The 14,748-nt window shown below is 36.2% G+C and overlaps 1 protein-coding gene across 2 annotated transcripts in view; it reads left to right on the top strand.

Moving 5' to 3' along the window:
• Positions 1–14,748, top strand: part of gpc5c (glypican 5c) — a 100,471-nt gene that overhangs the window by 6,957 nt on the left and 78,766 nt on the right. For both annotated transcript variants that reach the window (XM_008433801.2, XM_008433800.2), the window contains exon 2: positions 6,839–7,000. In XM_008433801.2, coding sequence (XP_008432023.1) covers positions 6,839–7,000 — 162 coding nt within the window. The remainder of the gene's footprint in view (positions 1–6,838; positions 7,001–14,748) is intronic.

The following is a 14,748-nucleotide window of genomic DNA, read 5'->3' as shown; positions in this document are numbered from 1 at the left end:
GGCTCCAGAGTGAGGCCCCGGTGACCCGCGTCCGGGCGAGGGAAAACGCAGTCCAAAGTTCGTATTCATCATAGGGGTCATTGGAAGTCAAAATTGGAAATAAAAGAAGAAAATGGCCATTAAAATGGAATTTTAATAGTGAATTGAAATTTGAGAATGTTGTTGATCAGTTAAATAGYATTGAAGGGAAAAATAAGATTTTTTTGTCTTTTTAAATAATACTAGGATCATGAGAATTTGAGGTATAGATATTAGGATCCAATAGATGGCAGTAGTGCAACAATAATGGAAGCAAGCTGCCTTTGAAATCTAAATAAGAAACAGAAGAAGAAGAAGAAGAAAACGCCTATTTTCATTTAGCACATGCTAGTAGCAGACATGAAGGATCATCACTTTTACTGTTACAGTTACCGTTCGCAAACTACCGTAATCAATTCAGTTAAATCTAAACTTGGCACCTTTATATTTTTCAACTGTAATAAATGTGATATTCAATTTACCTGCTATGACTCAAATTTTGGGTGTCCGCCCCCCTCTGCTGCATGCTGCATCGTTGTRGAAAACCTGGAGCGGAAGAGATATCTGCGGCTTATAGTCCGGAAAATATGGTAATAGGTCATAGTAAGCCACACTCTTGTCTCTAAACATTAAATATATTCTGGCAAGTGTTTTTCTCCATCCACAGTCAACATTTCAGATTCTATASTCACCATTTTTTCCAAGGATAGGACTGAGGCAAACGTAGAGGACTGTGGAAAATGATACAAGTTTTACATGTGTGGGGTTGGTTGGACTCCATTTCTGGACACAAGGGTTAAGCAGTTTTCTCGTTATTGTGGAAAACTGTTTTCTTAAGTTTGGTCTTAAGAAAACTATTTTTGTCATATATAGATTTTCATTTTAATTTGGAATGAAATAACGCCCATTGTCATTTTATCATGTTAGGGGGCTGGTGATTTAAGGCCCAAGGCAGTTACATAACTTTGCTTATCAGATATTGTCACTCTGCCAGTGACAATCACTAAACTGAAGTCAACTGGTCAGAGTCGTGCAACTTTCCTTCAGTCTTGATGTAGCTATATTGGTAAGATTTTTTTACTCTTGTTTGTTTTTTTTAGAAAATCCATTGGCTACACATTCAGATTCTAGATCAACTGCTGAGACTGTGTGGAAACTCAGAATTTATCAGCACTGGACCTTTACGTAAAAACGTGAGACCCAAGTTTTTTGATTATGTTTGCTCTTCAAATGAAAAGGAAAAGATTTTTGTTTTAAAATTACAATTTTGTTTTAAAGTTAATTAAATTTAGAATAATGATGCATTGCAACTGATAATCCTGGGGTCATTTTTTATGGTGGTTGTATTTAAGGTTATGGTTTATTTTGGAGTAGCGCTCAACTTGATAAAGACTGAGATTACTGCGGCAGTTGTTTAACCTGCATGTTGGTTTCAGGTCAAGTGTCACCCAGCATGAGTCTGCATGCTGTAACTGGAAGAAGAGTAATAGATAGCGGAGTGGGAAACATAGTTTGAGGTGCATCTAAACCACTTGATATGTTTGTTTTATGTAGCGTTACCATTGGCAACAGAGTATGTCATTTCCATTACCCGGTGCAGTTGTAGTTATAAAGACAAACTTTAGCCTGCAGCTACGATCTGTGGAGGACATGTCTACTAGCTTCTCCTGAAACTAAAGATGGCGACCATATCATGAAGTCATTAAAGAACTTTAATGACTTCATAAAACTGGTAAGCATTGGCTTACCAGTGAAACATCATTCACACCCTATGAGACGCTTTCAAGTTCACTGATTAGGAAAAGTGGATGACACAGTTAGCAAGGGAATGGATGAAAATCCTACAGCCATGACCACACAGATACCTAGTTTAAAATATTTGTGGTTTGTAGCTCAACTTTCAACATGAACATTCCAGAACTTTATACAAAACTTTTCTGACCCTACTTGTCACCTACTTGACGGATAAGTTGCAGCCTTGTAGCTTAAAAATTTCAAAACCAACTCTTGTCATTGTCTTGTCAATGAACAATGGTGTTAGTTTCCCCAGGATTCTCTTTTGCATTAAAGACTGTTGTGATAATAATTGAAGAACTTTCACAGTTTGAAGAGGCATGTCAGTCATGCTTCCCCATGAATTTGCAGTCAGAATCAGAGAGGAACAGCTCCTCCTTGCAAAAACATTCATTACTGAAACAAATTATTCTGCCTTTGATTAGATTAAGGAACTATATAAATATATAACGTATATGGTGTGTACATATTTATACATACATATATATTACTTCTGTTGTTAAACTGTGTTGTTGTAGGTGCATGTACATATTGGAGACTAGAGTGATCAGGGGGGTGGGGTGGGGGGGGAACTACTTGGTGATTAAGCTTTCTAAATTTGAATTATATCTTTAAAGCTCAAAGATGTGAAACTGATGCTTAGAATGGGAGATTTAGCATGTGTAAGAATTATGTGTACATAATGATGCAACTTTTCTTCGGTCCTCACATCGTATGCCAACAAAAGTAACTCCTGAAATGTGAAGAGGCCAGGCTTCAGCCTTCCTYACAGTGTGATGTTTGCCTTAGGATACAGTGCTGCGCTTTATGTGCTGTGAACAGATTTCTTACAAAGTAGCAGGAGTGTGTCACCCAGCGTTTGGAGGATCCAGTTTCAAATGAACTGCATACTTGCACCACCACATTTATGTTWTGTTTCGCATTCTTTTCTTCAAAATGAAAATGCGAAAAATTATTTTATCAACAATTGCCATAGAAGTGGTATAATTGGATGCTATTGCTTTAAACATTGATTGGTATTTACAATGTTTGTAGTTAAACTAAAACCTAAACGGCTATGTTTATGGGGTAATTTAAGATATTTTTCATATATAAAATATATAAACTTGTTTTGATGAGATAAGATCTAAATTAACTACATAATAAGGAAATAAAAATGTATTATCTATTCCAGAGATATAAGGAGTTAAATAATGTTTTTTTTTGCTTACTTGTCTTCTCACATTCAACGATCTGTGTTTTTGATCTCATACTACCTTTTATAGAGACAAAAGGCTTACTTCAATACAAGAGTAAACCTGTGTAATTAACAAAACAAAAGTATGCTGGTCTCCTAACAGTTGATGAATTGGAAAACAGTATGTTACAATGTGTTTTCATGCCCTTAAACATTTACAGCTCTCAAACTTTGACATAATCTTTGATTAACTAGTAGTTTCGAGTCGTTTTACTTGCCCTCTCTCAATTTCTCAGCTGCCATTTAGAGTTTAAATCTAGAGATTAAAAAAAAATGTTCTCAGGGATTATTTTGAGTTTTTTAAAGACAAAATTCAAGACTACATTGTCCTCTAAAATCACATAGACCACATTATTGAGTTGAGAAGTGCATTTAAGTACATAACACAACCAAATATTTAGCAAAGTCAGTTAACTAGTCTTATCTAATCTATCAAGTTTTTTTTTATTTATCATGTGAATATAGTCATTGTATATACATCATATATACATGGTGCATAATTTTGTGCCTCAGCTGATTTTCTATGCCCCTGGCTGTTCAGAGGAATAGGTTTTTCTCTTAGTGTATGTTTGCTATTAAATCATATAGAAATGTCTACATAGAAATATTAATGTTCATCAACCAACACAAAGAACACCGGAGGGCTTAAGGGCATTTCTAAGTCAACATATATTGTTAAATGGGTCGTAACAGATACTATAAGTAATAGTGTCTTAATGCCCTTCCAGTAAATTGCTGCTTCAGCAGGTCTGAGTCTATTTGCCCACTAACCTTACATCTATCTTTATGATCTGCATTTCCAACTTCTGGCCTCTGATGTGGCTTTGGACTCCATGCCAATCACTAAATGCAGTTCCAGCTCTGGTTCTGGGAAAGCCAAACATTCTGACTTTGTTTCAAGGTAGTCCAAAACTTCAGGTATGTGGCAAAGACCGCTTTGAGATGTGCTTTCATTCAACCCGGTCTGTAGTAAGCCCAGCAAATCTTTACAGTGTAAATATCCTCCATGTTCAAAGGGTACAGAGTTCTTGAGGCAGCGGAAGGCAAACCAAGTTAACTGCGTAGTTTTTAACAAAGTTATTCTTGTTCTTGGAAAAATGGCACTGCATATAAATAAACAGTAGCTTTAGGAAGCACCACTCTCCCAAATATAAGTGAACATCAGAGTGGAATATCCATACCTCATTTGAAAGATTGAAACAAAATATAAATATTGTTTGATCTGCACAATGYTACCCTATGTAATATTCCTCATATCTTGAATGGAGACAGTCAGATTACATTGCAAACTGCTCCGTAACAAAAATCATCTCGAACGAGTGCAAAAGTAAACATTTTGTGGTATACATATGTACTTACCTTCCAAAGCTGATTCATATGGAGAAACATCACTAACAATAAAAGCACATATTCATATGCTTCAATTGTTTAGCATATCATTATTGGCATGTGAGTTACAGGAATTGTGCAGTGGTTGAGCTTCTCTATACTGAGTTTTTGACAAGATCATTGACCATTTACTCCAAAGGCATTAGTCACCTGAAAACAATTAAATGAGTTTCAGAACTGGCATCTCATCTGGACTGTGTTAAAGTTTTGCCAAGCAGCATAAGGAGAGTGTACATAGGGCACTAATTACACATTGTAAGGGACATTAGATTTTGTTTTACTCCCTGGGAAACGGGGAAGAAAAAGATGTAATGCGACCACTTGAAAAAATAATGATCCCATTACACATTACAATCACATTTTGACACGTTATAATTAATAGCTTCAATATATTTTATTAAAATGTTATATGATAGACCAGCAGAAAGTAAAGCATACTGATTATTTGTGAATACCATGTTTTCTTGTCTTAGGAAACATTTTTTTTTTAACATCTTGTGCCTCTGACTACAAACTGACTGTTATTTAAACAGATTAAATAACAGATTAGTTGTTCAAGAAATCATTTACATACCAAATGAGTTTATTATTATTTAATGACTTCCCCGTCACGTGATCAAAGTCTAATATAGGACCTTTGGGATGTGTTAGAACAGAAGAGTTTGGAAGCAACAAATCTGGCGCAACAGCATGAGCATGTTGTAGTCATGTTAATATGGACCAAAATCTCTGAGGAASCTTTTYAACACTATATCTTATGAAGAATTAAACCTTTTCTAAAAGCAACCTGGTTTTAATGTAAATCTCATGCGTGTAGGTGTTAAAAAGATGCTGATAAAAGGAGCCAATAAGCTACTGCCTGATTTTAYGGAAGAAACTGAGTCATCTTTCTAATGAATATAGACATTTTATTTAATATTTCTATTTAGAACAAAACCTGGCTTATGTATCGCTTATTTAATGCAATTACATGGATAGGACAAACAAAGAGTCAAGGCTAGGATCAATCTGAGAGAGTGAGGTCAGGAACAAAAGGGATGGAAACAGTGGAGAAAAGAGATAATGATCAAGTTTTAAACCATTCTTAAGCTTTTGTACTTACTACAGACACTACAAAACCTTACAATTCAGTCACTATAATAACTGTTCTTTGGTTAAAATTTACTCTTTTTCAGATCAAAGGGACAAAGATTGTGTCATAAGATAGATTAAGAATAAACTGATTATATCAGAAGAAATTAATTATCCTAACATGTTCACAAATAAAACAACTTCATTGCTTTTACCATGACAGTGCAGACATCTGGCAGGCAGAGCATTAGGCAACAGACAAGTGTCAAAATAAAAAAKTAGACCCCTACAGAGATAGAGATAATGAGCTAACAGCCGGAGGACAGCCAGTCATGACTTCATTCATCTGGCTCTGGGATGGAAACAAATGCAGTCTCTCTGGGTAATTAAAAGACACCCAGGCCTCACAAGGATATGCCCGGCAAATRGGAGAGAGGGAGAAGAGAGTGAAAGAGAGATTCAGAATGTAACCCTATTGTGTTTCATGGAGGGATTTGACCAGTGAAGCGCTGGTCTTGTGGTCTGGCCTAACACCATGCTTTAGGCTCTGATTACAACATCTGCCTAGAGCCATCCTTGTCCAGCCTTTCCCCATGTAAAATGAGTTATCTGAGTGATGTAAGACTTTTGCATAATACATTTTTTTATTTATGTGTTCCCAAGTCACTTTCTCACTCCAGCAATGGCATAAGGCAGCTGATACAGGTGAGGGTGGAYGAAGTCTCATCTGATGTTAACTTTGCGTTAGATCATATTGGTTGAAGTTTAAGTACGGGTTATTGTACAATGCTTTTTTGCAGCCTATTAAAATCAAGTGATCATGATTGTCAATAAATATCCACTTATGATCATATATAGTTTGAAAAAAATGGGTACCCATGTTTTTTTTTATCTCCTTTAAATCTACCATTAAGTGCGTGTGCATACCTCAGTATATGAAACAACCATGTGTGCCTTCRTATCACATTGAGGCAAGATCATATATTTAGCTCAGACAGTATTTATAGCTGTTAAACATGGATGAAATACTTGGTCTACTTTCTCACCATGACATGGTGCCGCTTCTGTCTTTCAGAGGAGTTATGACTTGTCTGTGCACATAGCCAGGAACTTTAGATACACTGTAACATATTTCTTTCAGTGTATGATCATAAACTGACGTATGCAGAGTCGGAAATATGTTTTATTAACTACAGCCGCTGCAAAATTTCAATGAACTCCTGTATTTATTTGCTTACCCTCCCACCACATAAATAATCCATGTTTGTAATTAAAACAACAAAGAACAAAACTGATTACTGTTGGATTTGTTGTTTTTGCTTTGCCCAGATGCTGATCTGCAGATATGTAAGCACCAAGGTCCATCTTGCTGCACCAAGAARATGGAGGAATGTTACCAGGCTGCGGTGAAAAGAGAATCCCTCCAAAAAATTGAGTCCTACACCTATGAGCTGGAAAATATGCTGTCTAGTCAGTTAGATACCTTCCAGGGTAAGTGATCAAATGATTGTGTCAGGCAAAGGTTGAAAGGGTCTACACTCTAAAAAGTGTTTTTGGCTGTAGTTCATTTTATGGACCTGTTTACATAAATGTTGCTTAATTCGTTTGGTTTAGTGATGACAAATTACTTTTGTGTGTTCAATTAACTTAAAAGTTACAAATCTAACTAACTTAAATTAACTTAAAGGATCCTTTTACTGTGACTTTACTTGAAACAATTGAGTTCAACACCAAGTTTCATATCCTATATCTGACCAACTCAATTTTTATGTTCACCCAACTCAATTCATTATGTTTTTCCAACTCAATTTACAAAGTTTTTAATGAATAACTTAATTCATTAAGTGTGTTTAACATTACAAATTTAAGTCACTCTCACTCAAGTTATTTATTTTTGTYTAACAAATAATTAAAATCTCTTTGACTAAATTCTATAGAAAGTCAACTCAAACTTTTAAGTTGTTCCAAACTAAAAAACAGAAATATTCAAAATTACATTATCACTCACATTGTACTTAAAATACACATAGAACTTAAATTATTTTAAGCATATGTTTTAACATGTTATTTTAGCTTTTCCAAAATCCTGTATGCTGAAAAAGGAAAATAGTTTATCCAACTTAATTTATTAAGTTGATTTAACTTAATAAATAAGAGGGGAAGACATGCAACAAAGGTCATCAGGCTGTAATCGAATCTGCGACGGCCACGTTAGGGACGCCTTACGTCAGAGACGAAACCGGCATTGAACATATACTTTTTAGATTATTCTCTAAAAAGTGCATTTTTAGAGTACACTTCTTGGGGTGCACTCTCAAGTGATGCTATAGCAAAGGCAGCAGTACAGTGACAAATATGTTGCATTTGCAATGGTAAAAGCTGTCACTTACTGCGTTTATTGTGCGGAGGTGCTGACTGATGTGTCGCAGGTGTGCGCTAACGCTGTGGCCAAAGTGTGCAATATAGTGATGTGACGTTCATGAATGAGCTGATTCTTCTGAACGGCTCTTTACTAGTAAGTTACGATTGTAGTCTGACTGAGAATCTTTCTTTGTTTTTGTAATGCTCTATGCTCACTGCAGTAGCTATTATTCTATTTTATTAAAAATATGYATTTATTTAATCATYGAATAAGCCTTCAATTGAAGGCTAGTGGTGTTGTGCTGTGTGTGCCTGTCTGTTTTGAACTTTTGTAGAAGCAGTTAATTCTAAATACATGTACAATCTTGTATTTGCCTTGTTTATGTATTGACATTATCATCATATGATTCCTTAGTCAATGTATTGACACTTTTCAATTTATACCTGCTTGTGTGGGCTTCATTTTCACATTTTTGTCATTTATGTTTCCTCGCTATCTGCCTGCACTAAACTTTTACATGTTCACTATAGTTTTTAGTCTTTCAGTCATACACTTTAGTTTCTGAACTTGTTGTACGTGGGTCATGGAATATTTTATTGAAGGTCATGGAGAATCATAGAGAAGTCATGGATTTTATTTTTTTTTTCAGTGGGAACCCTGGAACTTAGACAACAAAAATTTCCAATATAAGCCCCAAAAGATAAACCCATCACCTACAAGAGAAACTAACATAAGGAATAAAGTAGAACAAGATGATGCAAAGTGCAAAACAAATCCAAAACTCAAGCATGACCAAACTGAGAGAAATAAGAAATCTAACCAAGAAAACAACAAAAGCAGAAATCCACAAGCGGAGAGGATATGACATGTGGCTATTTCGTTCTTCATAATTAGGAACGATTATGTTTGCTTAAGCAATTATTTATAGTTATTCATTACCAAACTAGGCCCTTTTATGGCACAACAATGGCTTGAGTGACTATTTGTGGTTTGAAACAAAACAATGTCAATTTCAGCTGGAAAGTGTTGAAATTAGATGCCATCTTGGTCCCAGATCTGAGCTTAAAGTGTGAACTGAACAATGAATAAGATTTGAAGAAAATATTTTAATGACTTTGAGAAGGCGTAGAACAACTAGAGGATAGAATAACACAGACACAGCACATCCAATGTCGAGCTGTTGAAGGAGGGGTTTGATACTGCAAATATGGCTATGGCAGTCAAGTGTTATGCCCATAGCACAGTTGAACTCTTTAAACCCGCACACTGGCCAGTTGGATGGATTAGCATGCCCTTAAATGCATCTGATGTCAGGTGATTCAGGCCAGGCACCACGCCAACCAACTTTAATTACGTTGATGGTGTTGTCTACAGCTGCACAGCCAAGAAATGAAATCAGGAACAGTGCGGAGAAATACGCGCACACACAGGCACACACAACACGATGTAATGTCTCGTAATCTGTCTGACTTCAAACTGAAAAATTCACATGAAATCAGTATGAAATAAAGTCTTAAAGAGCTCACTATTTTCATTTAACGGACTCTGTGGTTGGAAATAACACAGATACAAAAGAGGAGTGGACATGCCAAAATCAAACTGCCATTACTTCATGCAGCATGATCCACTTGCTACTTCACATTCCTCCCAAGGCACTCAGACAGCGCAGAGACTGTCCTTAGAAGGCCTTGAAAAGGAAGAACTAGTGACGTCATTATTTTTAACACCATCACACCCTGGTTTCTATTGTTGCTCCTTTCTGATTTTCCGTTTTTGACTATTCTGTAACTGTGAAACGGCTGATCATCGTTGTCCAGACTGGCTCAGACATGATGTAAGATAGGAAGGATCTTATTTATGATAAAACAGACAAGTAGCAGATACACTCTTCAAACCCACTTGTGGTTCTTGTTGAAACAGCTGTAAGAGGGAGGATTATATCTCCAGTACTCTAAACACCTGAAAACTATGTGTGAAATAGATGGATTTGTTAAAGAGCTGATATCCACCACTGCAAGGTTTAATAATATATGTCCAAGGTTCATGGTACATCAAACATTAACACAATTAGTCAAACCGATATCTGTTCTTTTTTGAGTGGGTGGACTGATTGGGCAACACACAATTCATCTGACTTTACTGCGAATTTTCTCTTGTCCATGAAAGGTCAAAATCATGTAAGCAGGCTCAAATATGTACATACACGGAGGAACTTTTCCGCCATAATCCAAGAGCACACATTTTCAGTCCGAAAAGCAGGATTTCATGTCTTTTGTTCTCAAACCTTTTAATACTTTTGCTTAYATTTTCATTTTGAAAGCAGGACTTCATATCTTTCTTCTCAAAACTTGTAATGCTTGTGCTGAAAATGTGTACAAGCATTTTCAGTACAAAATCGATATTAGCTGTAGTGTCTTCAGCAGACAAAGTGAAYGCTGCCTGCAGTATGTCTGTCTTGTTCAAATCAAAAGATTAATTAAGATCCGAAACATTTAGAACTTTATWTTAAAGACCCAAGAAAACTCAAAACTCAAATTACCAAATGCAATAAAGATATCAGTAATTATTATTTCAACAAAGTTCTGTGAATTTCTGTTTTAATACAGTCAACCACAAAAAAATGGCAACCCAGACTGACTTTCTGCAGAGCAGGTGTTTAAATTAGTTTATCAACCTCCACTGTGTTAAGGCAACCACTTATTAACAATCTGAAAATAACAACAATCCTGAAAAAGTAACATTGAGATGRACCGAATATGTTTTTAATGTAATCTTTTGCTCTTTTGGCTTGCGGAGCTGTCAATCAGATGGCACGGCAACGGGTGAGGAGATGTTAGAGAAACATGAAAAACACGCAAGCAGTTTTGAGTAGTTGTTCACGTTTTGACTGTTTATTTTTTTACTTTGTTGTGCTGAAACTGAAAGTTCAATAAACAGCAAAATTGGACTAATTACCTCATATGTTTGTCAGCATATGTCACAATAATCACAAGATTGGTCATCAAATGATTGGTCATCAAATTATTTCAGGAAGTATTTAAACTATGGCTCCTTCGGTGACAACTGCATGAAATGAAATTCATTCTAAAATATAAAAGAAAATTTGTGTGGCACTCTCCGGCATCTTTCCTTGACTGCAGAGTTTGAGAGACACTTTACTGCCTTTTCTGCTAACAACTTTTTTGCTAACTACTTGCGTTTCCCGTTTAGTGGAAATATTGATGTTGAGACTTTCTCTAAAATGACAATCTTTTTCAATCTGGATAGCTCTGCTATTGAAAATGAGGATTTACACATGACGTTTAAATAAAACCCAGTCCAAAAGGTGGTATAAGGTGACATCTTTGGAGGCTGTTCTTCGGGGTAAGGGGCAAAAATTCAAAATATCTACTTTTAACTTTACAGTGCTCTTTGGGTCTTCCTAATAGTCTGCATTCTTTCACATGAAAATCATCAAACCAAATTTCAGATCTACTCTAACTGGCATTCTGTTATCCTGACTATGAGAAACTTGCAACCTCCTCCCAGTGTTACAAGTCCCACTAAGAAAGGAACTACAATAGGTTTTCTACCACTTTATTACGTCTACGTTATGTTTCATGTGGTAACTCTTAGTTGACTGCTRTGAGACAAAGCAGCTCTTGGTCTCAAGAAAGCAATGCTACCTCAAACAAACCATTCTGACTGTCAATGTTGGTGTCTTTTTACCCAGTTTTAATGGTTTAAAAGGCAATTTAAATGCTGACCATGTCCATCCCTTAATGACCACAGTGCACCCATTATGGCTTCTTCCAGCAGGATAATGCTGGCAACCGATTTTTTGAGCATGTCAGTGAGCTCGCCATAATCCTTTGGCCCCCACAGTCACCAGATTTCAATCCAATCGCACAACTTTGGGATGTAGTGGAACGGGGGGATTTCCATCATGAATTTTCAACACTTATGACTTGCTATGATGTCAATGTTTTCCAAAACCTCTGAATAATGTTCGAGACTCTTYGGGGAATCTACGCTATGGAGTACTAAATCAGTTCTGAAGACAAAAATGGGACAACCCACTACTAGCAAGGTATACCTAATAAAGTGAACAAATTACTTCAGAGTGTTTGGGCTTGTAGGATGCCAGCATAAATTGTTGTTTGATCCTTTACATGACCTTGACCACAATGCTCATTCAGAAACAATGGAAAAACTCACGCTTGTAAAAGCTAAGCATGTCAGAGAAGTTTGTGTTGTTGGCAGTCATACAAGAATATGTAGCCTAAAAGCATATTTGATGGAAATGACTTTTCTTTCTTAATTTAAGCTGTCACAATCATCTTAGGTGGCCCAGATAACACAACTTCCATAAGGGCACCTGTCCCATTAATGAACAAGCGGGAATTTCCAAGAATTTGTTTGTTTCACTTGTCATGTGAACATTCCAAACTATGCCTGTATGCATTTGCAAGCAGAAGACATAATAACTCACTTTGTTGCTGCATACTGTCTTCATTGTTTCATCAGATTCAGTACCTTTTATCTTAATTATAATCTTTTTTTGTCTAAAAGACTTCCTGCTCATCTTAGGCGATTCTTTCCCCCTGTCCTCTCACATTTTTGTGCTCTCACTTCATGTTTCTGTCTTTTTTTTCTCTGTAGATGTTTTGACTGACAGGGTTATTGCTCTAGAGACTGATGCTTGGACACAGGATGATATTTCTCTGCACCATGAGCTCATTCTCAAATTAGGGAGGATATCCGGAATCTATCCCTACACGTCTTATTTAATCATCCTGGGTGGAGGGGAAATGTGTTTATGAAGTTAACAGTAGAGCCAGTATATTGCATATTTTGTGTGAATGTTGTTTGTGCTGTTACTGTGCCTATAGAAATCTCTTGAGAAGTTTTGATTAAAAACGACARCATTGTTTCCCCTGAATTTGAAGAACTTTGGCTCTTTAGGGAATAAAGTAAAATATCAAGGGAATGAAGGAGGAGAGAAGAAAAACCTAACATCTTCCGAAAGGCATGAAGTTTTTTTAAACAACTTCTTGCTTGTGTTTTTCGACGAGCACCTGTTGCCACTTTATTAATATGAGAATCATGAAAGAGTTCAGAAAGTAAGAAGACAAATACTAGATAAAGACGGTGGTCAAGACTAAAAGGAAGGCTTTGTAAAAGCATCCATAGGCAGTGCATGAACACTTGACTATAATGTTTGCCTATTGGTGCTACATGTTTTCCAATGTTGAATTGGAAGCAGCCAATTCAGCATTCAACAAAACACGCCTTGTTTGCGACAGATTTCCATTTCACATGTCACTTAATGTAGCACTAAAGCRTTGTTACTAAAGACAAAGACGACAATGTACCTCACAAGTACTCAGTTTGATTGACACCACCAAACTGCCATGCCTCCAGAAAAACAATTCAATATCAGGAAACACTCAGATGTGGGACTGGAAAAAAAATATTTGCCGCTCTGTCATGAAACATGGTCCCTCTAACGTCAACAGCAAACAARGTACACCTTCTCCTCACAGGAGAGTGGCAAATCCTCACTGATTACACTTTCTAAAAATGCTATACAATCTTCATTGATTWCTCAATCTCGTGATAAAAAGGCATTTTGGACCCTTGCTCTGATGGTTCCCTGAGCAACGGTTCATGTTCCCCATGTCAAATCCCACCATGTTCTTTTCCAATTATTGATGTGTCTTTAATTTGCCACAGAAAATGTGTTCCCCAAAAGACTGAAGGAATTTAAATAATAAAAAAAAACATAATACTTCTAATAAGCAGGGTAATATAAGCTTTATTACATTTTTCCACAGTAATAGAGTTGTCAAACCAAATTTGGACAGGGTATACCTTATGTTAATGGGTAGAAAAATGTCTTAATGTTTATTCATAATATAATTTTCCACTAAAATCTGTACTCTTAAAGGTTTCTTTGAAGATCCACTATCTGAGCACAAAAACTATTCCTGAAGATCCTGGGTTGTCAAAGTTGTATTTTCCCAGCTTGTTTTCTCTGCTCAATGGATTTCAGTCTGTCTGGAGTTTGTCTAACTTGCCGCTGGGAATTKACTGCGCTGCCTTTAATTGTTCTGGTATGTCTGTTTTTACTGTGTCCTGTCTGACTCAACTTCCCTTATGGTTCAACGACAAATCCCAAAAGCCCTTCAATGTTTGTCTGAAAGTTCCAATCAACAGCTTTATTAAACTCTGGTAGATAATCAGCTAAACATCAGTGAATTTTGATATTAGAAATGTGCAAGTTGAGAAAAAGCAGACATTTGTAAAGGGGGGTGGGAGGGTGTAAATGCTGCATTTGACCCAAATAAAGTTATCCTTTGAGGAAAAAGGGAGTGTTATTGAAATGTATTTTGAGGTAAAAGAAGAGCAGAACTACATGTAGATGTATTTTAAGGAGTGCTGCAGTGCTTGTGCAATATCAATGTATGTTTGGAATGCATGATTTTGATGCAAAAGTTACAAAGAATATTAAAGTTTCTGAATTATGAGTCATACTGTTGGTTCAGTCCACATTRGGCTGCGATTGACTCACCTCCTCCAATCTCTCACCAAAGACTCACTTCATCACGCCCACATTCGACTCAACTAACCCYAACCCTCCTTYACCGTTTATTCTGCCACTSTCTTCCCTTTGTGCATCGTAAAGACTTCCATCTCAAAGATTTTATCCACAGATCAGTGTATTCCAGCTCAGAATGTACAATTAATTGTAAAAATGAAATAAAAAATAACAATCATGAATGATGTTCTGAACCTGGTCAGCCATGAAATGATAAAAAGGAAAACTTTTTGTTAAGACAAATTTATTCTGATAAAAATCTTTGATACAGCAACTTTTTTTTATCAAGGGTTTCCA

The sequence above is a fragment of the Poecilia reticulata genome, linkage group LG17 (assembly GCF_000633615.1).
Source record: "Poecilia reticulata strain Guanapo linkage group LG17, Guppy_female_1.0+MT, whole genome shotgun sequence".
Classification (NCBI taxonomy): Eukaryota; Metazoa; Chordata; class Actinopteri; order Cyprinodontiformes; family Poeciliidae; genus Poecilia; species Poecilia reticulata.
Note: the sequence above shows the minus strand (reverse complement) of the source record. Positions and strands in the feature narration are given on the sequence as shown.